Source organism: Salmo salar, chromosome 22, assembly GCF_965601325.2.
Source record: "Salmo salar chromosome 22, fSalSal1, whole genome shotgun sequence".
NCBI classification, from domain to species: domain Eukaryota; kingdom Metazoa; phylum Chordata; class Actinopteri; order Salmoniformes; family Salmonidae; genus Salmo; species Salmo salar.
Genome location: NC_138312.1, coordinates 6954463 through 6978642, shown reverse-complemented (window position 1 = coordinate 6978642; position 24180 = coordinate 6954463). Strand labels below are relative to the sequence as shown.

Here is a 24180-nt window from a genome sequence, read left to right as displayed (position 1 = left end):
CAGCTATAACAACATTACTGTGAATTTGAGTACATCACCATCTGGTGGGGAGTGGGAAACATCACAACACCTCAGAATTCATTGGTGCAGTATTTCTTGGCTGTTCAGACCAGGGTTTCCCTTGGTTTTTGCCCCAGCACTACACAGCAGATTTATATAATCAAAGATTGATGATGAGTTGGTCATTTGAATTAGCTGTTTAGTTTGCACTGGCAATTAAACCGTTTACAGAAAGAATTAGACATGACCCAAACGTAACAGGTATCAGTATTGGTAAACATGAATATAAACTAAACTTATTGAAACTCAATGCCCTCCTTGCTAAAAATATTTTCAGAATACTCTAAAATATCAGGATATAAAATGAATGTGAAAAACCCCTAGAAATAATGGCAATAGGAAGAAAAAAAAAAGAATAACTCATTATCTACAACAATTTTTTAAGTGGACCACAAAAAATATAAAATACTTAGGATGCTTAATAAGTGACAACAATCAACAAATATTTGATTGATGATGCCCAAAAGCCGTGATTGGAGGATATATTGGCAGGGGTTTTGTTAGGCCCGAGACAAAGTCAAAACGTGCCAATATATCCTCCAAACACCGACTTTGAGTGCATTATCATTTTTATACAACGGGTTACCAACATATTCAAATAAGAATTATGTTAATGAATTCATTCATACAATTTCATCCTACCACCAGATACAGTCCTGACACAAATCTATGGTTGCTACCCAAGCCGGCTGGTCTTTTGGTGGGACAGCTGGAGATCGAATTTCAATACTGAAACAATGCTGCAAATGTCAGAGAGACAGGCAGCAAGGTTTATACAAATGTTCGCTACTGAAAACTAATTGCTAATCTAAAGGAAATGGGAGATAATATCTAGATGCTTTTTACAGTGGAGATCAAGTTCATAAATTGTCTGGCCGGGCAAATGAGACAGTGGATTGCGCTGTCAGATGGAACATAAATAGGCATTTCAACATCATAGCTTTAGCCGGTGGTAACTTGTGCAATAGACGCCAGCTGGAATGCGGTTTTAACCAATCAGCATCCAGGATTAGACTCACCCGTTGTATAAATAAAGATAACTTTATCCCATTACTCAACAAAATGAAAGCTTGAATAAACCTCTTCAGAATGACATGGCTCCCAATGTTTTTATATTTATTCTCTGTAATACAAATTAGCTCACTGAAGACATTCTTTCAAAAAGTATACTCGGTCATAACATACTTTATATGGGCAAATTAAACTCATAGAATGAAAAGCTAAGTCTGACATCTTCCTAAGTCTGAGGGTGGTTTTAACCTTCCAGACTTGGAATCTGAGGGTGGTTTTAAACTTCCAGACTTGGAATCTGAGGGTGGTTTTAAACTTCCAGACTTGGAATCTGAGGGTGGTTTTAAACTTCCAGACTTGGAATCTGAGGGTGGTTTTAAACTTCCAGACTTGGAATTGTATCAACTCGCCTCCCAGGGCTTTTACTTGTGCCATACACTGAGTATACAAAACATTAAGAACACCTTCTCTTTCCATGACAGACTGACCAGGTGAATCCAGGTGAAAGCTATGATCCCTTATTGATGTCACTTGTTAAATCATCTTCAATCAGTGTAGATGAAGGGGAGGAGACAGGTTAAAGAAGGATTTTTAAGCCAAGAGACAATTGAGACATGGATTGTGTATGTGTGCCATTCAGAGGATGAGTGGGCAAGACAAAAAAATCTAAGTGCCTTTGGACGGGGTATGGTAGCAGGTGCTAAGCTAACATATGCAATTATTTTAAGATGGTCATACCATGGATTATTTAGCTATTTCATTTGGAATTTTTCGAGCCCTTTAAGTATATAAAAAAATAGTAAAATATTATTCGATAAATTATTTTGGCTTTTACTGCTACTGTAGCCCATAGAAATCATTGTATAACACATTCATAAATGGCAACACAGACAGTAAAACAAATGAATCACAATTAAGGTTTTGAAGTGTCTGTCCTATATCTAGGAGATATAAGAAAGCTCTGGAAATATACATGTTTTTTTGACACATATTTAACCCTTTATTCATAGTTTGTAGGCCAAACCGTTCAGACGCTGCAGATGTTTTCATGAGAAGACCAATTTTCGGTATGTCTCGGTCTGACAAACACCACTGTAGCTCTGTCGCCTTCCACCGCAGATGCGGTCGATTGAGACGCAGCCCATGCAAAAAACCTGATATCTCTATCTTAAACTGACAGATTTTTATGGGGATTTTTTTATTATGTTACTTAGATTGACGCACGGGTGCATCAATAGACTCTTAAGGATTTTAATATAAGGATTTTGAAATGATTTATACTTTTACTTTTGATACTGTTGGTAGTATATTTGAGCAATTCCATTTACTTTTGATACTTAAGTATATTTCAAACCAAATACTTTAACTTTTACTGAAGTAGTATTTTTCTGGGTTACTTTTACTTGAGTCATTTTCTATTCAGGTATCTTTACTGTCACTCAAGTATGACAATTGGGTACATTTTCCAACACTGGTATTCAGGACCAAAAGTGAATTGCTTTTCCACATTTTTGCAGTATTACTTCAGTGCCTTGTTGCAAACAGGATGCATTTTTTGGAATACAGTATTTTATTCTGTACAAGCTTCCTTCTTTTCACTCTGTCAATTGGGTTAGTATTGTGGAGTAACTACAGTGTTGTTGATCCATCCTCAATTTTCTCCTATTATAGCCGTTAAACTCTGTAACTGTTTTAAAGTCATAATTTGCCTCATGGTGAAATCCCTGAGCGGTTTCCTTCCTCTTTGGAAACTTAGTTAGGAAGGACACCTGTATCTTTGTAGTGACTTGGTGTAGTGATACACCATCCAAAGTGTAATCAACAACTTCACTTATGTGACTTGTTTTACTCCTGAACTTTTTTAGGCTTGCCATAACAAAGGGGTTAAATACTTATTGACTCAAGACATTTTAGCTTTTCATTTTTTATTAAATTGTAAAACAAATTGAAAAGCATTATTCCACTTTGACATTATGGGGTATTTTGAATTTAATCCCTTTTAAATTCAGGCTGTAATACAACAAAATGTGGAAAAAGTCAAGGGGTGTGAATACTTTTTGAAGGCAATGTAGTTAAATGCACTAAAGAGGAACAATGGGTACATATTGAAGATAGGTGAACAGATTCTGGGGGTGAGCATGCGTGTCTATTTTCAAAGGATAAAGCTAAGAACATTAACAACTTCTGACCAATATATTTTCATACATGCAACTTAAAGGTTTCTATTTGAAATCGTTTGGACATCAGAGCAAACTTGAGGGAATCCTATTTGAGTCAGAGAAGGATGTTCATATGATAGGGAAGATATACAAAACCTTGCAGAGTGCATATCCAACTGACAGTGTCTTAGAAAAATATAGAACCAATTGGAACCAAGACTTAAAAATAACTGATATTGGCACAAGATGGAGGGAATGTTGGAACATAACTAACGAAATTACAGTTAACTAAAATGTACTCTTAAAACCTCTTAAGGATCCGGCCCTTTTTTTAAATGTTCGTCTAAAATAACATACCCAAATCTAACTGCCTGTAGCTCAGGACCTGAAGCAAGGATATGCATATTCTTGATACCATTTGAAAGGAAACACTTTGAATTTTGTTCAATTAATGTAGGAGAATATAACACATTAGAGCTGGTAAAAGATAATACAAAGAAAAATACATGCGTTCTTTTGTACCATCATCTTTGAAATGCAAGAGGAAGGCCATAATATATTATGCCAGCCCAGGCACAATTTGGATTTTGTCCACTAGATGGCAGCAGTGCAAAGTTTTAGACTGATCCAATGAACCATTTGCATTCCTGTTCAAAATGTTGTATCAAGACTGCCTAAATGTGCCTAATTGGTTTATTAATACATTTTCAAGTTCATAACTGTTCATTCACCTCAAACAATAGCATGGTATTATTTCACTGTAATAGCTACTGTAAATTGGACAGTGCAGTTAGAAGAACAAGAATTTAAGCTTTCTGCCAATATCAGATATGTCTATGTCCTGGGAAATTATCTTGTTACTTACAACCTCATGCTAATCACATTAGCCTACGTTAGCTCAATCCAGTATAAACTAATGCATAGAATGTGTTACACAAGAGACAAAATTCACAAATTCTTTAGCACAACATCAGTGTCATATCTTAAGTGTAAAACTAACGATGACTTAAAAATCCATAACTTCTGAGAATGCTATAAAGTCCAAAAGTTATGGGTGGGTTTAGGTTAGCTGTCATAAGTATTAAAATCTAAATGTACTTTTAATTCATCTGTCTGCATATTTCAAGACATGGCATATGGGGTTGCAGTGAGGTCCCCGATGGGTTGGACGATACTTTTCTCATCAATCATCTTGAAAAAACATATACTTAAAAACTAGAAATCATCCAATCCTCCATCGTTAACACAATGGAAAGGTCAATGCTTTATTATCTAAATGTTGGAAGTGCGTGTGCAACGGAGAGAAACAAAATGGTGCAGTTTAAGGCCATGTGGCGGAGAGTGATGCGGGCGCTGGAGATGGGGGTGTGAGCAGGTGGGTCTGGGCAGGGGTGATGTTGTGGATGTTTGTGTGCATCTGTATGTTGTCATTTGTATGTGTATGTTTTGTATTGTTAATCTTACAAAAAAAATGAATTAGTGTTAGGGCACAAACCAAAACCTTCACCCAGTGGGTGCCCCCGGGACCGAGTTTGGGAAACACTGGTTTAGATCACTGTTCTTCACTCCAGGTGTGCAGGCTTTTGTCCTAGCCCAGCACTAAACACACCTGATTAAACCAATCAACGTATGATCACAACCTTGACTAGCTGAATCAGGTGGGTTAGTGTTAGGCTAAAAGGACCAGAATTGAAGAATACTGACTTAGAGAACGTACAAGCCATACTTTAGCTTGGTTCACCCTTACATTGGAGTGACTAAGACCCTGATATCTTGGTCTCTTTGTACTGAATGTCTGTATGGGTATGTTGCTTTCTATGTACGTCTATGTCCCTCTGGATGCCTCTCTGTCTGTATTTCTATGTCTTTTTGCATGTCTGTCTGAATGTCTCTCTGTATGTCTCTCTGTCAATGTCTGTCTGTATGTCTAGCCTTGCTCCTTCAGGAAGGTCTCCCTACAGTGAAGTGTCATCCCTGCACGCTCCGCTCCACAACGGCCATCCTCAGGACTGCAGGAACATGTATAACCCAATGACCCCTAACCCCAGAATCAATCCTAACTCCGGTGTCAACCCCATGGACCAGTACATGCGACCCCCTCTGGCTCCCCCACTGCACAGCATGATGGGACACCGCAGCATGAATCAGTCCTCCGACGGTGAGTCAACAGTCCTGCGCCACGTGAAACACTTCTTGAACTTACCCTCATTATAACCAAAGACAGGCTCTATCTCAATCAGTATTTTCTCCATTCCTCCCGACTCTGATGAATTGAGAAAAAAACTGAAGAAACCTCTTCATGATGCTCCGGTCCCTCAGGAGTCAGTATGGCTGTGTTCTAAAGCCTGTAATAATGTAATAATTCTTATCCTCTTGTGTTTGTCCAGGTGGTAATAGCACACCCTACTGTCACAACAACCTCATGTCATCCCACCACGGCTTCCCCCACGGACAGGGATTAGACCATGTGGGAGACGGTAAGAAAAGAACTGGATCGTGTTTATATCCGCTGCAAAACGCTTTAAAATGTTTTCCGTTGCAATGCCCCCTCTCCGCTCCTCATCTCCTCGCCTCACCCATCCTTTACCTCCCAATCCTCTCTATCTCCCCCACTCCCTGTCTCCTCTTTTCTCTCCCCCCTCCTCCTTTCGCCTCCCCAGGCTCGCGGTTCTCAACGCCTCGCTCCATGCTGAAGCTGAGTAAGAAGCGTGCCTTGTCCATCTCTCCGCTGTCTGACGCCAGCGTGGACCTACAGACGGTCATCAGGACCTCTCCTAACTCCCTGGTGGCCTTCGTCAACTCACGTTGTGGACCCAACGGAGCCAGCTCCTACGGACATCTGTCTGTGGGTGCCATGAGGTCAGGAGCAGGAACCCTACACTATACTTCGCTATGACATATACACCACAATGTATTAAACGATACTATACTATATTACACTGTACTCACGCTGTTGACCCAAAGGAACCAGCTCCTACCGACTACGGACATATGTCTGTCATGAGGTCAGGAACCAGAATACTATAATCTATAACGCAACACTACTTTACATTCTTTGGTATCAGTCACTTTGTATTGAAATGCGTACTTTCCCAACGAAATGTTAACATCAGTTTTAATCAGTAACATAACCTGTGATCAGTGTAATATTCTTAAACATCATGATGATAAAAACTGTTTATGACACCCCTATCTCTTGTCTCGTGTATTGTAGTCCATCAATGGGTTACTCCAACTCAATGAACTACCAGTCCAGACAACAGGGCTCTCTGTATGGTGGACACACCCCTGGACCCTGCCACGCCCCTCCCCCCCGACTACCCCCCCACAACCCCCGCCTCCACGCACCAAAACATGGACACGTAAGACTATTTATGGTTGTCTTCAGACACTTGCTATGGGCTCCACCTGCTACTAACAGTTTCGAGAGAGTGCATCCAGAAAAATAGAGAGACATTCTAAAGCTTGTACCAAAGTACTGTATGTACATGCACTTGAGTAGACTCATTTCCCGGCCGCGTCATGAAAACCTGTGCGTGCAGTTCGTCATCAGAAACCTCTGTTTACCTAGCAGTGGATACGATCACATGCATCTTCAAATGCAGATCGTGCAAGTTAACAAAACACCTCATTAGATGGTGATTAACTACAATTTCTTAGATGTCATCAGAGGATTGATTACCTAGCACGCTTGTAAGCCAGTAAGGCAAGGTAAAGTATCACAAATAGAGCTAGATAGAGCCAGAAGAATAATATATAGATGTGGGATCTTAATTTGGGCCAGTTTGCTACAGCAGGAAAATAATGTGAATTATTATGTAGATTATAATTAATGGACATTTTTTGTAGGGGTTGATACATTTTTTGTTACGGCAAATCAAGTCTAAAATTTCAAAGTGGAAATGAATGCACTCAAATACGCTACAAGTTTGCATTACCTGCTGAGCATAAACATTCTCAGCAACAAAAGAGTGATCAAATTATGATCCTACATCTGTACTTGTTGAACATAGTCTTGTGTGTTTTCATGGTCATCACTTACTCACTATTCAGTTTGTCAAGGCCCCGACATCAGTGTTAGAAATTGTTATTTCTTTAGGGGCTAGATCAGCTTTAATATTACAACTGCCCGAGTTACACCAGGAACGCACAATCCCTCCATCAGTGCTCAGACTGTCCGCAATAGGCTGAGAGAGGCTGGACTGAGGGCTTGTAGGCCTGTTGTAAGGCAGGTCTTTACCAGACATCACCGGCAACAACGTCTCCTATGGGCACAAACCCATCATCGCTGGACCAGACAGGACTGGCAAAAAGTCCTCTTCACTGACGAGTCGCAGTTTTGTCTCACCAGGGGTGATGGTTGGATTCGCGTTTATCGGCGAAGGAATGAGCGTTACACCGATGCCTGTACTCTTGAGCGGGATTCATTTGGAGGTGGAGGGTCCGTCATGGTCTGGGGCGGTGTGTCACAGCATCATCAGACTGCCTGCAATGACGACAAGCTCAATCTCAATGCTGTGCGTTACAGGGAAGACATCCACCTCCCTCATGTGGTACCATTCCTGCAGGCTCATCCTAACATGACATTCCAGTATGACAATGCCACCAGCCATGCTGCTCGTTCTGTGCATGATTTCCTGCAAGACAGGAATGGCAGTGTTCTGCCATGGCCAGCGAAGAGCCTGGATCTCAATCACATTGAGCACGTCTGGGACCTGTTGGATCGGAGGGTGAGGGCTAGCGCCATTCCCCCCAGAAATGTCTGGGAACTTGTAGGTGCCTTGGTGAAGAGCGGGGTAACATCTCACAGCAAGAACTGACAAATCTGGTACAGTCCATGAGGAGATGCACTGCAGTACTTAATGCAGCTGGTGGCCATACCAGATACTGACTATTACTTTTTGAACGCCGCCCCCCAGCCCCCCCCAGGGATATAACATGAAAATGGGAGCGTGTGAAGAGAGCACAGTGGGCTTGTCTGGAGTTTAACTTCTTGGACCCTCTGATATATTCCAGCTTACAATGATCTGTTTAGACGAGAAAGGGATGTTGTGCGCCCTCCAACCAGTGGCGCCACTCCTCGAGGGCCAGCTTGATGGCGAGGAGTTCTGTTCCCCACATCGTAATTCCTCTCGGCGGGGGATACCTTCCTGGAGAAGGCGGCACAGGGATGTGATTTGGGAGGTGTTCCCACCCGCTGAGAGTATTGCTCCTACTTCGGAGGCATCCACCTCCAGGGTGAAAGAAAGGTTCGGATCAGGTTGGCGAAGGAGAGGAGCTGAGGTGAAGGGGCATTTCAAGTTGTTGAACACAGTCAGCGCGGTATCAGTCCATTGAAGGGTCCGTGTGTTTTGGCTGGTAAGGGCAGTGAGGGGAGCGGTAGTAGAACTGAAGTTCCGAATGAACCGGCGATAGAAGTTGGAGCACCCAATAAAACGTTGGAGTTCCTTAACGGTGATGGGTTTGGGCCAAATTACTGATGGTGGTGACTTTGTTCTCATCCATGCTGTCCCCTCCAGGTGTCAGTATGAAGCTGAGGAAGTTCACCGAGGTTACATGGAAGGCACTCTTTTCAGTCTTCACATAAAGGTTATGGTCAAGGAGCTGTTGAAGAACCTTTTGCACATGCTGTATGCGTTCCTTCAGGGAGTAGGAGTAAATCAGGATGTCATGAATGTAGACGATGAGAAAGTGGTTGATCATATCCTGGAAAACCTAGTTCATAAAGGATTGGAAGACAGCGGGGGCGTTCGTAAGGCATGACCAGGTATTCGTAGTGCCCTGGAGCGGTGATAAAGGCCATATTCCATTCATCGCCTTCAAGTATACGGACAATGTTATATGCACTTCGCAGGTCGAGTTTAGTATAGAGCTTGGCGCTTGACTTTGCTGAAGACATTGCTGTACTGGGCGTATTCAGATGGTATAGTGGGTGTCACTGCCGAGGCAGAGTCCTCAATGGTGGTGGCTCTGCAGGGTAGTCTGAGACAACTGGAGAAGCAGGTAGAAGACCACCTTGTTCCCACTAGATGGCTGGGTCATGACGATAAAGCCAGGGGTGTTCGATGGCTGAGTGGCTGTTTGGGGGATGAGAGTTCCATGAGTTGAATGGTTACGGTGTGGAAGACTCCAATCTGGAGGGTAACGCTTTGTCAGGTGCGTGATGAAGCCCGTGCCCAATGGCTGCCCAGCCAGGGTGTTAATCCTTAAGGGAGGGGTGACAGGTGTTAGATCAATGTCAAGCTCTTGTACTAACTGGTGATCGATAAAATGACCTGCTGCTCCCGAATCTATCAAGACTTCTACGTACTAGGTAACTCCCTTCACGGTTATCAATACTGGGACGGAGAAGTGCTTCTGGGAGATATTTAGATATAAGGACACGCCTACCTGCATGGCAGCAGGGGGACCCTTTTCCTCCCTCCGTGGGGGGGCGAACAGGGCAATGGCTGAGTAGATGAGCTTTCCCTTCACAGTATAGGCAGAGCCCTTCTTGGATCGACTTTTGACATTTAATACACGGGAGAGGAGCATAGCCCAACTGCATGGGCTCTGGAAGACTCGGACAGGATGACTGAATCATGGAAATAGAAGGTTTCGGGTTCCTGGGTGGCAGAGTTCTTTGGCGGTGAGGTGGTCGATGGCGATACGAATGTATTGATTTAAATCCTACAGGCCAGCTCCGCCTGAAGTTCCCTGTTGAGCCCTCTTCAATAAACAGTAAGTAAAGCAGCCTCATTCCGTCCACTCCCTACAGCCATGGTGCGGCAGCTGAATTGTGTCCTTGTTGAAGTTCTATGAGGAGGTCTACTATAGGACGACCGGAGGGAGAGTGATCGAATACCTCTTTGAAGAGGGTGTGGAAATGGGTCTCGGATCCGAGTTCTGTGCTGTTGGCAGTCCATATGGCGGTGGCCCAATCCAGGGCTTTGCCTGTGAGTTAGCGACAACAAAATCCACCCTGCTCTTGTCGGTGGCGAAGTTAGTGGGGTGGTGCTCAATGTATTTGCTGCAATTCCCAGGTGAACCGTCATATTTTCCAGGCATGGGTATGAACGAAGGAGGGCTACGGGTTACGATACCTGGCATCGGAGGAGTAGGCTGGCGGAGGAGATGGCGAATTTCCTTTATAAGCTCCTCTTGCTGGGTTAGGTGCCGCTGTAGCTCCGCTGAATCCATTCCGTTTTTAGGTGAGGTTTCCTGTAATGAATACTCAGGGATAAAAAGGTGTAGATTCACACGCAGAGCGCAGCAGATGTTTATTAAGCTTTCGCAGATGGCAGGAATTGTGGTCGCAGGCAATGGTCAAACACAGGTAGGTAGTCAAAAACAAACAATACCTCACAACCATACAAACAGAAAGAACTGAACTAAATAGGGAGCTGATAAGACCAGGTGAGAAATGAACCCAGGTGAAATCAATGAACAAAAATGAAAGACAGGGCTACGTTCCAGAACCCAAAGAAACAGGGCTACGTTCAAGAACACAAAGAAAAAGAACACAAGGTTGACTAAGAAAAGGAAAGCAGAACCTTACACTAACTATTATGTGCCTCTATGGTACTGTTTTTATTGCCATCTATCTGTACTCTTAGTCCTTCTATTTCCTTTCTTAATATGGACTCTTTTGACCTAAATTGCTTTTGTTTTAGTATTGAGTATTGAATTGCATGGTCTCTAAAGGCACATTTAAAAGTGTCCTATACAATAAGGGGATTTTCTGTACCTATGTAATGTTGGAAAAAGTCAGTTATAAATTCTTCTGTCTTAGTTATCATCCAATAGGCTTTGATTAAATTTCCAATATCCTCACCCACGTGGAAATTCTGTAAAGAGGAATGTATATGCCAATTATTTTATGGTCCAACCGCATTCTGTCCCCTATCAACACTTTTTTATATTTTGGTGCGAGAATGACATAAGAAAGTAGTCAAGACGACTAATTTGATTGAGCCTCCGCCATATATATCTCACTAGGTCAGGATATGTAAGCCTCCATATATCTACTAGTTCCAATATATCCATGATATTCGTGATTTCCTTAAGTGCTTGAGGGTGATAGTTGATAGTTAGTGTGTAGTGTGATTTCCTTTACGGTCCATTGAGGTATTTAAAACCCTATTATAATCTCTCACCATAATAATTGAGTCTAGTATTGCTTGTAGGTTTGATAAAGTATTATATATATTTTCAAAGAAGCATGGATCATCATTATTTGGACTGTATAGATTAATGATCCAAATCTATTTATGGTCCAATATTTTTTTAAATAATCCATCTACCTTGCCAATCTGTTTGGACAATTTGCACATTCTGATCAAAATAGTTGTTAATAAATTGAGTTTCTTTGCCCGTGGGAGAATATATATACCCCCCAGTCCTTTTTCTACAAAACTTCATCTGAATTTGTTGAATGAGTTTCCTGTAAACAATAGATATTATATTCCTTCTCTTATCTGCTAAGCCATTACAATTATAACTAGCTATACTTATTTAAAAATGTACCATAATGAAAAGTTTCAGTTATATTTATCATAATATATGTTTGTAAACTTACCATTAAAAAGTACCATCACGATTGAGTGTTCATATAGCTGTACCATGGTATTTGCACTGCTAAACACATTCATCTGAATGTCATAGAATCACTTCAAAAGATCACTCCTGTTGGCTACCCGTGCACGTTTGTCCACTCACAAAAAAAATCCAAACTGTGTACTGTTCACCTGTAATTTGATGAATGAAAAGAGACATCTGTAACAAAAAAAAATGAAATTGTAATGACATTCAGCGATTGATGCGTCCACTGCTGTACACGCGTGTATCGGTCTTGGCCACTTTTCTCCGCCTTGGCAAAATGTTAGTGTTTTCGTCAAACCACAACACAATCTGGAGGGTATACCGCCCGTTTTCACTGTGTGCTCTTTTTGAAGGACGGCTCCCTGTCTCTCAGGGGCCCTGGGATCCAGGGGGACAGGGGTGGTCTGCCAGTCACTGGGACGACAACCCAACTTGGGATGGGGGGGGGGGGGGGGTTTAATGTGTGGAATAATGGAGAACAATTGGTGGTTTACTTAGTAGCAAAACAAATATCATGGTACAGCTATATGGACCCTCAATCATTATTGTACTTATTAATGGTATGTTTACAAGCATAGTGTTAGCAATCCTGCTTATCTTTTGATGATCTTTTTATCACTCGAACGCGACGTTTGATGGTGAACAAGAAATGGCTCTATATAGTCTTGACCTGTTTCTCTACGTGTAGGCCAAGACAGAAGTGGTACTGGGCAGTGTGATGTTTTACCAGACATTCTAATGTACCAATGTTGTGTGTGTGTGTGTGTGTGTGTGTGTGTGTGTGTGTGTGTGTGTGTGTGTGTGTGTGTGTGTGTGTGTGTGTGTGTGTGTGTGTGTGTGTGTGTGTGTGTGTGTGTGTAGTTAAAGACAGAGCCAGTGCTGGGTAGTGTGATGGATGGGATCAACATTAAGAGTCTGGAGGAGAGGTCTGAGGGTGACGTGGCCAGCCCATCCTCTACTGGCACACAGGTAACAGGTTACACTACACTACACACACACACAACACACCCAACCTCAGGTAACACTAAGCTCATTACACACGGCACACACACATACAGTGAGGGAAAAAAGTATTTGATCCCCTACTGATTTTGTACGTTTGCCCACTGACAAAGAAATGATCAGTCTATAATTTTAATGGTAGGTTCATTTGAACAGTGAGAGACAGAATAACAACAACAAAAATCCAGAAAAACGCATGTCAAAAATGTTATAAATTGATTTGCATTTTAATGAGGGAAATAAGTATTTCACCCCCTCTCAATCAGAAATATTTCTGGCTCCCAGGTGTCTTTTATACAGGTAACGAGCTGAGATTAGGAGCACACTCTTAAAGGGAGTGCTCCTAATCTCAGTTTGTTACCTGTATAAAAGACACCTGTCCACAGAAGCAATCAATCAATCAGATTCCAAACTCTCCACCATGGCCAAGACCAAAGAGCTCTCCAAGGATGTCAGGGACAAGATTGTAGATCTACACAAGGCTGGAATGGGCTACAAGACCATCGCCAAGCAGCTTGGTGAGAAGGTGACAACAGTTGGTGCGATTATTCGCAAATGGAAGAAACACAAAAGAACTGTCAATCTCCCTCGGCCTGGGGCTCCATGCAAGATCTCACCTCGTGGAGTTGCAATGATCATGAGAACCGTGAGGAATCAGCCCAGAACTACACGGGAGAATCTTGTCAATGATCTCAAGGCAGCTGGGACCATAGTCACCAAGAAAACAATTGGTAACACACTACGCCGTGAAGGACTGAAATCCTGCAGTGCCCACAAGGTCCCCCTGCTCAAGAAAGCACATATCCATGCCCGTCTGAAGTTTGCCAATGAACATCTGAATGATTCAGAGGACAACTGGGTGAAAGTGTTGTGGTCAGATGAGACTAAAATGGAGCTCTTTGGGCATCAACTCAACTCGCCGTGTTTGGAGGAGGATGAATGCTGCCTATGACCCCAAGAATACCATCCTTACCGTCAAACATGGAGGTGGAAACATTATGCTTTGGGGGTGTTTTTCTGCTAAGGGGACAGGACAACTTCACCGCATCAAAGGGATGATGGACGGGGCCATGTACTGTCAAATCTTGGGTGAGAACCTCCTTCCCTCAGCCAGGGCATTGAAAATGGGTCGTGGATGGGTATTCCAGCAGGACAGTGTCCCAAAACACACGGCCAAGGCAACAAAGGAGTGGCTCAAGAAGAAGCACATTAAGGTGCTGGAGTGGCGTAGCCAGTCTCCAGTCCTTAATCCCATAGAAAATCTGTGGAGGGAGCTGAAGGTTCGAGTTGCCAAACGTCAGCCTCGAAACCTTAGTGACTTGGAGAAGATCTGCAAAGAGGAGTGGGACAAAATCCCTCCTGAGATGTGTGCAAACCTTTTTGACTGTCACGCCCTGACCAGGTGAACTCGGGTATTTTGGTCAAGGTGTGTCATGTTGTGTATTTTTCCTTGGTTTGTTTTCTATGTTTGCGTTATAGCCTTGTGTTAGCTCTATGTGGGTTATTTCTATGTTGGGTTCTGTCGATTCCCAATCAGAGACAGCTGTCGCTAGTTGTCTCTGATTGGGATCACATTTATGTTCCTTTTTCCCCCACGCTGTTTGTGGGGTGTTGTCTCTTTGTTTTGAGCAGTTAATGTATCGGCATTTTCTTGGTTTTGTGTACGTGTTTATTTGAGTGTTAAGAATAAACATGTGTTCGCTCCCAGCTGCGCTTTGGTCCTCTTCCTCATCACCCGACGACGAACATTACAGAACACCCCACCAAACCAGGACCAAGCAGCGGGAGGATAAGGAGCGCGAGAGATGGGCTCGCGATGGGCTCGCGATGGGAAGGAGTTCTGGACCTGGGAGGAGATCATGTCGGGGAAAGGACCCTGGCGAAAGGATTCCCAGGTCGAGGAGGTAAAACCAGCCGGTGGACGGAGTCGCAGGCGGCGGTCGAGGAGGCCCGGAAGACACCCCCAATAATTTTTTTGGGGGGGCTAATGGGGTGGTCCGGAAGGGCAGAGGAAGAGCCCAGACCACTGCTCTCGTGGGGGATGACGGCGGAGGAGACGAAGATGAGGCGGTTGATTGAGGACCTGCTGAGGGACGATCTGGAGGAGGAGCCATGGGATGCGGAGTTGCGCGCTGTGTCGCCAGTGCGCCCGCACAGCCGGTGCGTCCGGTGGACATGCCCAGCACATACCGTGCTAGGATGGGCATCCAGCCAGGACGAGTGGCTAAACCGGCTCCACGCTTCAGTTCACCAGTGCGTGTTCACAGTCCTGTCTGGCCCGTTCCTGTTCCCCGCACCAAGCCCGCGGTGCGTGTCCACAGTCCTGTCCGGCCCGTCCCTGCTCCCCGCACCAAGCCAGTGGTGCGTGTTCCCAGTCCGGCCTGGCCCGTCCCTGCTCCCCGCACCAGGTCAGTGGTGCGTGTCCCCAGTCCTGTCCGGCCCGTCCCTGCTCCCCGCACCAAGTCAGTGGTGCGTGTCCCCAGTCCGGCCGGCCCGTCCCTGCTCCCCGCACCAAGCCAGTGGTGCGTGTTCCCAGTCCGGCCCGGCCCGTCCCTGCTCCCCGCACCAAGTCAGTGGTGCGTGTCCCCAGTCCGGTCCGGCCTGTTCCTGCTCCCCGCACCAAGCCAGTGGTGCGTGTTCCCAGTCCGGCCCGGCCCGTCCCTGCTCCCCGCACCAAGTCAGTGGTGCGTGTCCCCAGTCCGGCCCGTTCCTGCTCCCCGCACCAAGCCAGTGGTGCGTGTTCCCAGTCCGGCCTGGCCCGTCCCTGCTCCCCGCACCAGGTCAGTGGTGCGTGTCCCCAGTCCTGTCCGGCCCGTCCCTGCTCCCCGCACCAAGTCAGTGGTGCGTGTCCCCAGTCCGGCCGGCCCGTCCCTGCTCCCCGCACCAAGCCAGTGGTGCGTGTTCCCAGTCCGGCCCGGCCCGTCCCTGCTCCCCGCACCAAGTCAGTGGTGCGTGTCCCCAGTCCGGTCCGGCCCGTTCCTGCTCCCCGCACCAAGCCAGTGGTGCGTGTTCCCAGTCCGGCCCGGCCCGTCCCTGCTCCCCGCACCAAGTCAGTGGTGCGTGTCCCCAGTTCGGCCCGTTCCTGCTCCCCCCACCAAGCCAGTGGTGCGTGTTCCCAGTCCGGCCTGGCCCGTCCCTGCTCCCCGCACCAGGTCAGTGGTGCGTGTCCCCAGTCCTGTCCGGCCCGTCCCTGCTCCCCGCACCAAGTCAGTGGTGCGTGTCCCCAGTCCGGCCGGCCCGTCCCTGCTCCCGCACCAAGCCTGTGGTGCGTGTTCCCAGTCCGGCCCGGCCCGTCCCTGCTCCCCGCACCAAGTCAGTGGTGCATGTCCCCAGTCCGGTCCGGCCCGTCCCTGCTCCCCGCACCAAGCCAGTGGTGCGTGTTCCCAGTCCGGCCCGGCCCGTCCCTGCTCCCCGCACCAAGTCAGTGGTGCGTGTCCCCAGTCCGGCCCGTTCCTGCTCCCCGCACCAAGCCAGTGGTGCGTGTTCCCAGTCCGGCCCGGCCCGTCCCTGCTCCCCGCACCAGGTCAGTGGTGCGTGTCCCCAGTCCTGTCCGGCCCGTCCCTGCTCCCCGCACCAAGTCAGTGGTGCGTGTCCCCAGTCCGGCCCGGCCTGTTCCTGCTCCCCGCACCAAGCCAGTGGTGCGTGTTCCCAGTCCGGCCCGGCCCGTTCCTGCTCCCCGCACCAAGCCAGTGGTGCGTGTTCCCAGTCCGGCCCGGCCCTGCTCCCCGCACCAGGTCAGTGGTGCGTGTCCCCAGTCCTGTCCGGCCCGTCCCTGCTCCCCGCACCAAGCCCACGGTGCATGTCCACAGTCCTGTCCGGCCTGTCCCTGCTCCCCGCACCATGTCAGTGGTGCGTGTCCCCAGTCCGGCCCGGCCCGTTCCTGCTCCCCGCACCAAGCCAGTGGTGCGTGTTCCCAGTCCGGCCCGGCCCGTTCCTGCTGCCCGCACCAAGCCAGTGGTGCGTGTTCCCAGTCCGGCACGGCCCGTGTCCGGTCCACCGGTGCCCAATCCTGTTCCGGTCGACGGCTCCGCTCCGGACCCTGAGCATGCCGCTCCACAGTGGTCCAGTCCAGGCCAGAGGGGTAGGGCTAAGGTGGAGGCGGGGGAAAGAACACGCCCGGGGCCAGAGCCTCCACCGAGGCGCCCACCCGGGTCCCCCCCCCCAATAGACTTAAGTTTGGTGCGCCGAGAGTACGCACCGTTGGGGGGGGGGGGTACTGTCATGCCCTGACCAGGTGAACTCGGGTATTTTGGTCAAGGTGTGTCATGTTGGGTATTTTTCCTTGGTTTGTTTTCTATGTTTGCGTTATAGCCTTGTGTTAGCTCTATGTGGGTTATTTCTATGTTGGGTTCTGTCGATTCCCAATTAGAGACAGCTGTCGCTAGTTGTCTCTGATTGGGATCACATTTAAGTTCCTTTTTCCCCCACGCTGTTTGTGGGGTGTTGTCTCTTTGTTTTGAGCAGTTAACGTATCGGCATTTTCTTGGTTTTGTGTACGTGTTTATTTGAGTGTTAAGAATAAACATGTGTTCGCTCCCAGCTGCGCTTTGGTCCTCTTCCTCATCACCCGACGACGAACGTTACATTGACATGCATTTTTCAGGATTTTTTTGTTGTTATTCTGTCTCTCACTGTTCAAATAAACCTACCATTAAAATTATAGACCGATCATTTCTTTGTCAGTGGGCAGACGTACAAAATCAGCAGGGGATCAAATACTTTTTTCTCTCACTGTAACATACAAGCAATAGGTTACACTACACTATCCACAACACACACACAACCATGGGTGAAAGTAAGCCAGTTTGGTATGGTGCCCCAGGAAAATAAATAGTTGGGGTATGTCGTACCGGTAAAACGTGAGCCTATCACAATAATCTAAATGTAATGCCAAGAAAACTATAGGCAATTACACCATTATTTAACACTACCACATGTCAGCAGCATAAAAATTTGCAAATTAACTTGAATACGGGCAGTATACCCTTCATTTTGTCAAGGCGGAGACAAGTGGCCGAGACACGTGATGCATGAATCGCTGAACGTCATTACAACTTCAGGTTTTTTGTTACAGATGTCTCTTTCCATTCATCAATTTGCGGGTGCACAGTGCACTGTTTTATTTATTTTGTGAGTGGAAAAACGTGCACGGGTAGCCAACAGGAGCGACCTTTTGAAGTGATTGTTTGACAATCAGATGAAAACATCATGACTGGTTGTATTTATGCCACATTAAAAGGTAATGCATGATAAAGGTTATGACATATTTTTACTTGCCTACTCGGCCCACGGATATTATACTAAATCAATAGGGATTCTATATGTAATTCTTTGATTAGACCCATAAAATGTTTGTAAAAATAGTAGGTCCCTTACCGATACAGGCACGCTGAGAAATCTGACTGCAGATAGGTACTGTGCCTAGCACAATAGGAGGCTGTTCCTTCTCATGCTAGAACAAAAGCTATCCCTGCTGTGTACTGACCTGGTACCAATGATCCTGCCGTTTATACTTGTAGAATCGCAATGCTCGTCAGTGGCCAAGAACTTGACTTTGAGCCAATCAGAGAGCACAAACCTCCATGTGGGGGAGCCGATAGAAGTGACAAGAAAAAGGGACAAAATAGGGCACATTTCCCAGTGTAATCCACAAACTTTTCATCTGCATTGTTCTTACTAAAACATATTTTTATTCTTTACTCCATTTACATCTAGCTAAGGAGTTTTGTGTTTGAATAAATATTTTTTTGTTAGGTTCAGTTTGATAATATGCACCTGCTAATTTTGTTAGCTAGCTAATTAGTTAACGTTAGCTTGATAACTGAGCCAGGAAGTCACATACACTTCATATGAAACTAATGGGTTGGTAAGTGCAGCACAATGCACACAACACTAAATGCTTGCCTTTACCAAGCTATCTTTCTACCAATAATTGATTTCCCTTCCATTATCCCGTACTGCCAATGCCAATTCGCTTGCTAGCTAATGTTAGCTAAATGGTTAGCACCACATAGCTAGCTAGCTACTCCACCGAATCCATTGTGATTTAATTATAATGTTGCTACCTACACCAGTTATTTAGTTGTGGTCATCTGGTTAGTATCAATAAGGGCTTACTACAAATTCTAGCTAGCTAGCAACAACATTAGCGCAGCTTGCCAGTTAGCTTACATTAGCTACAGCAGGCACAAGCCAAACAAGCCACTGCCCCCTTGTTGCTGGGAGTATTTATGTGAAGCAAAAATCAGAGGTAAAACTGTGAACAACAAAAACTTAACTGCCGACACTCTTGGCAGTACCTATTGGCAGTCAGATTTTTCTATGGGTCTGACCCGTAAGAATGAAATCTTCTGCACACAGAACACACACACACACACACTTTGAAAAGAAGGTTGACAACATCCGCTCCTCATTCACTCACCCTATTGAGTCCACTGTCCCACTCGCACAGATCTCATCCCTGACCACTGGCTGCATCCTCTCTGACCACAAAATGGCTAGAGTCGCTCCCCTCCTCAATAAACAAACACTCAACCCCTCTGATATAAAAAACTACAGACCGGTATCCCCTCTTTCTTTTCTTTCCAAAGCACTTTCTGACAACTGTCTCAGAATGATCTTCTTGAACCTAACCAGTCAGGGTTCAAGATGGGTCACTCAACCAAGACTGCTCTCCTCTGTGTCACGGAGGCTCGCTGCACTACCAAAGCTGACTCTTTCTCCTCAGTTCTCATCCTCCTAGAACTATCCGCTGCCTTCGACAGCATGAACCATCATGTCCTCCTCTCCACCCTCTCATGTCTGGGCATCTCAGGCTGCTCCTACCAGGTGACGTGGAGAGGATCTGTGTCTGCACCAAATACTCTCACTACTGTTGTCCCCCAGGGCTCGGTTCTAGGCCCATGTCTCAGCTTGGATGTCGGCCCCCCACCTCCAGCTCAACAAGACAGAGCTGCTCTTACTCCCAGGTGAAGGCCTGCCTGCTCCAAGACATCTCCATCATGGTTGACAACTATATGGTGTCCCCCTCCCAGAATGCAAAGAACCTTGGCGTGACCCTGGACAACACCCTGTCACTCTCTGCAAACATCAAAGTAGATACTTGCTCCAGCAGGTTTATGCTCTACAACATCCGTAGAGTAAGACCCTACCTCACAAAGGAAGCGGCGCAGGCCCTAATCCATGCAATTGTCATCTCCCGTCTGGACTACTGCAACTCTGTCTTGGTTGGGCAGTCGAAGCTTTCATCCACTACAAGACCATGGTACTTGCCTATGGAGCAGCAAGCAGCAAACACTAAACCCAACCTGAGTACTCCCTTCTGCTACCTCTGGTCTCTTGGCCCTCCCACCCCTACGGTAGGGCAGCTCCCACTCAGCCCAGCAGTGATGAAACCAGCTTCCCCCTAAAGCTAGGGTAGCTGAGTCTTCTGAAAACATCTGAAACCCTACCTCTTTAAGGAGTATCTAAAATTAAGATGAATGCACAAACTGTAAGTCACCCTGGATAAGAATGTCTGCTAAATGGCTAAAATGCACATATTTAATGAAGAACATAACACACAGGTAGCAGGTTACACTACACACTCAACGACACAATCACACATGGTAACACTCAATCACAACTTTAAAACATTTTGCTAACAATATGTGTGAGGTTGTCATTGTGGGAGAGAGAGATTGTGTGTATGCGCCTGCATGTGTGTGTGTGCTCTGTGTTTCAACAGCTGTTTCAACCATGTGTATTTAATGTTGCTCATCTGAGAACTGCCTATGTACTTCCTGTTGTGTTGAACCCTGACTTCTAACCAATGACCCGTGACCATTGACCTCTACCCAGGATCCTCTGATGGGTCTGCTGGAGGGGCGGGAGGATCTGGATAAGGAGGATAAACCGGAACCAGAGGCCATCTATGAGACCAACTGCCACTGGGAGAGCTGCAGCAAGGAGTTTGACACGCAGGAGCAGCTAGTCCACGTGAGTATGGACAGGACAGGAGGTTTTCCTGACTACATGACTTGGCCTGGATAAACTCCGGGCCCCCGGCATTAGTTAGGGCCCAGAGTTTTTCTGGTCAGGTCATGAGGAAAAAGTATCGGCCTTACATATGCACACTGTATGAGAGAAGGGAAAGGAAGGAAACCATTGGTTTGAGTCAGTCCCGAGTAGCGGTCTCCAACTATAATCCAAAACACAGGATCCGTGTAAATCAACAATAACATCTCTCTGTCTTCAACAGCACATAAACAACGAGCACATCCATGGAGAGAAGAAGGAGTTTGTGTGCCACTGGCAGGAGTGTTCCAGGGAGCAGAGACCATTCAAAGCCCAGTACATGCTGGTGGTTCACATGCGCAGGCACACAGGAGAGAAACCGCATAAGTGTACTGTGAGTATACTACAGTATCCTGATCGCTCTCTCGCAAACTGAGCTTTGAAATTGATTGTTATATAAATTCAAATTCAGTTTAGAATTAAATTTCAAATTCATCAAATAATAAATTTCCTAGATCAGTTTGAGAGAGAGATACAGTATAGGTAGTATACTCACAGTGCATGTATGTGGCTTTAATCAAAATGCGCTACCTGACAGTGATGACATATTGGTATTTGTACAGTATGCGTGTTTCAGTTTGAGCTGTGTTATAATGTGTAATGTGTGTTTTCAGTTTGAGGGCTGTAATAAGATGTGCATCTATAGTTTCAGTTTGAGGGATATTATACAATGCATTCGGAAAGTATTCAGACCCCTTGACTTTTCCAAAAAAATGTACGTTACAGTCTTATTCTAAAATGGATTAAATTGTTTTTTTTTCCTCATCAATGTTATTTTTTCCCTCACACAATACCCCATAATGATAAAGCAAAACCATTTTTTTTTTGCAAATGTATTAAAAATGTAAAACTGCAATATCAAATTTATATAAGCATTCAGACCCTTTACTCAGTACTTTGTTGAAGCACCTTTGGCAGCGATGTAATGGCTGTCTTTGGAGAGAGTGGACCAAGGCGCAGCGTGGTTAGTGCTCATCATGAATTTACTAAAAGATCGAACACTTTAAACACAAAAAGCAAGAAACCGACAGCCAAACAGTTCTGTCAGGTGCAAAACACTATCTATCCCAATTAAAGGTGTTATTACGTGTTCCACTAAGGCAGTTATTTATCTTATAACTTGTCCTTGTGGTAAAAATTATGTGGGTAAAACAAAGCGTGAATTAAAAGTACGTATCTCAGAGCATCGTAGCACCATTAGGTGCAAAAACTTAACTTACCCAGTTGCGGCCCACTTTTTGGAAGCAAACCATCCGATTTCGTCTCTGCGTTATATTGGTATCGAACATGTCACCCTCCCGAGGAGAGGGGGTGACCTTGATAATTTATTGTTGAAACGAGAGGCTGCCTGGATCTTTAATTTAAAGACCCTTGCTCCCTTCGGTCTCAACATAGACTTTGATCTGAAGCCATTCTTGTGATAATTGTGATTTTGCCATTGTAATTGTTTGTTAGATACATTTTAGACTACAAATGCTATGATCGTATGCTATCCATTTGTTTGTCTTTTTGTATGTTCTTTGTATGCCATTTTTTTAAATATTTGAGTTTACCAATGATATTAGGCCATACTTGGCCATGATTACAAACACCTGTGTGTCTCTTGACACTTTATAAATGACTCATCTCGCAGTGTTTGATGATACCCTGATGAAGACAGCTTCGCTGTCGAAACGTTGGTGATTAAATTTTTGCATCTGAGCTCTTAGAGTGTGCGGCTTTCCTTCATTTTCAGGTGCAAAACACTAAACAGAAAATATCTACCCACAAACCCCAAAGGAAAAACAGGCTGCCTATGTATGACTCCCAATCAGCAACAACGATCTACAGCTGTTCCTGATTGAGAGCCACACACTGCCAAACCAAAGAAACAAACCAACATAGAAAAATAAACATAGAACGCCCACCCATGTAACACCCTGGCCTAACCAAAATAGAGAACCAAAAACCCCTCTCTATGGCCAGGGCGTTAGAGTACCCCCCCAAAGGTGCGGACTCCAGCCGCAAAACCTGACACTAAAGGGGAGGGTCTTCCTACGGCGGTGGCTCTGGTGCGGGCCGTGGACCCCGCTCCACCCTCGGCTTAGCCCACTTAGGTGGCGCCCCTGGCTGCGCCCGGCTGGCGGCCGACTCTGGCTGCGCCCGGCTGGCGGGCGACTCTGGCTGCTCCGGACAGGCGGGCGGCTCCGGACAGACGGGCGGCTCTGGCGGCTCCGGACAGGCGGGCGGCTCTGGCGGCTCTGGACTGGCGGGCGGCTCTGGCGGCTCCGGACTGGCGGGCGGCGTCCGGACTGGCGGGTGGCTCTGGCGGCTCCGGACTGGCGGGCGGCTCTGGCGGCTCTGGACTGGCAGGCGGCTCCGGACTGGCGGGCGGCTCTGGCGGCTCCGGACTGGCGGGTGGCTCTGGCGGCTCTGGACTGGCGGGCGGCTCTGGTGGCTCCGGACTGGCGGGCGGCTCTGGTGGCTCCGGACTGGCGGGCGGGTCTGGCGGCTCTGGACTGGCGGGCGGCTCTGGCGGCTCCGGACTGGCGGGCGGCTCTGGCGGCTCCGGACAGGCGGCGGCTCTGGCGGCTCCGGACTGGCGGGCGGCTCTGGCGGCTCTGGACTGGCAGGCGGCTCCGGACTGGCGGGCGGCTCTGGCGGCTCCGGACTGGCGGGCGGCTCTGGCGGCTCCGGACTGGCGGGCGGCTCTGGCGGCTCCGGACAGGCGGCGGCTCTGGCGGCTCCGGACTGGCGGGCGGCTCTGGCGGCTTCGGACTGGCGGGCGACTCTGGCGGCTCCGGACTGGCGGGCGGCTCTGGCGGCTCCGGACTGGCGGGCGGCTCTGGCGGCTCCGGACTGGCGGGCGGCTCTGGCGGCTTCGGACTGGCAGGCGGCTCTGGCGGCTCCGGACTGGCAGGCGGCTCTGGCCCAGGATTCACCAGGCTGGGGAGACATGCAGGAGGCCTGGCTCTGGGCGCAGGCACAGGACTCACCAGGCTGGGGAGACCCACTGGAAAACTGGTCTGAGGAGGCGGCACAGGATAAACCAGGATGGGGAGACCCACTGGAGGCCTGGTCCTGGGAGGAGGCACAGGATAGACCAGGCTGGGGAGACCCACTGGAGGCCTGGTCCGAGGAGGAGGCACAGGACTCACCAGGCTGGGGAGACATGCAGGAGGCCTGGCTCTGGGCGCAGGCACAGGACTCACCAGGCTGGGAAGACATGCAGGAGGCCTGGTTCTGGGCGCAGGCACAGGATTCACCAGGCTGGGGAGACATGCAGGAGGCCTGGCTCTGGGCGCAGGCACAGGATTCACCAGGCTGGGGAGAC

At 47.1% G+C, this 24180-nt stretch overlaps 1 protein-coding gene across 1 annotated transcript in view; it reads left to right on the top strand.

Annotated features, from left to right (window-relative positions):
* LOC106582669 (zinc finger protein GLI1) overlaps nucleotides 1–24180 on the top strand; it is a 130557-nt gene that overhangs the window by 81803 nt on the left and 24574 nt on the right. The window contains exons 3-9 of the mRNA XM_045705279.2: nucleotides 5162–5388; nucleotides 5618–5707; nucleotides 5891–6089; nucleotides 6445–6592; nucleotides 12672–12779; nucleotides 20652–20789; nucleotides 21052–21201. Coding sequence (XP_045561235.2) covers nucleotides 5162–5388; nucleotides 5618–5707; nucleotides 5891–6089; nucleotides 6445–6592; nucleotides 12672–12779; nucleotides 20652–20789; nucleotides 21052–21201 — 1060 coding nt within the window. The remainder of the gene's footprint in view (nucleotides 1–5161; nucleotides 5389–5617; nucleotides 5708–5890; nucleotides 6090–6444; nucleotides 6593–12671; nucleotides 12780–20651; nucleotides 20790–21051; nucleotides 21202–24180) is intronic.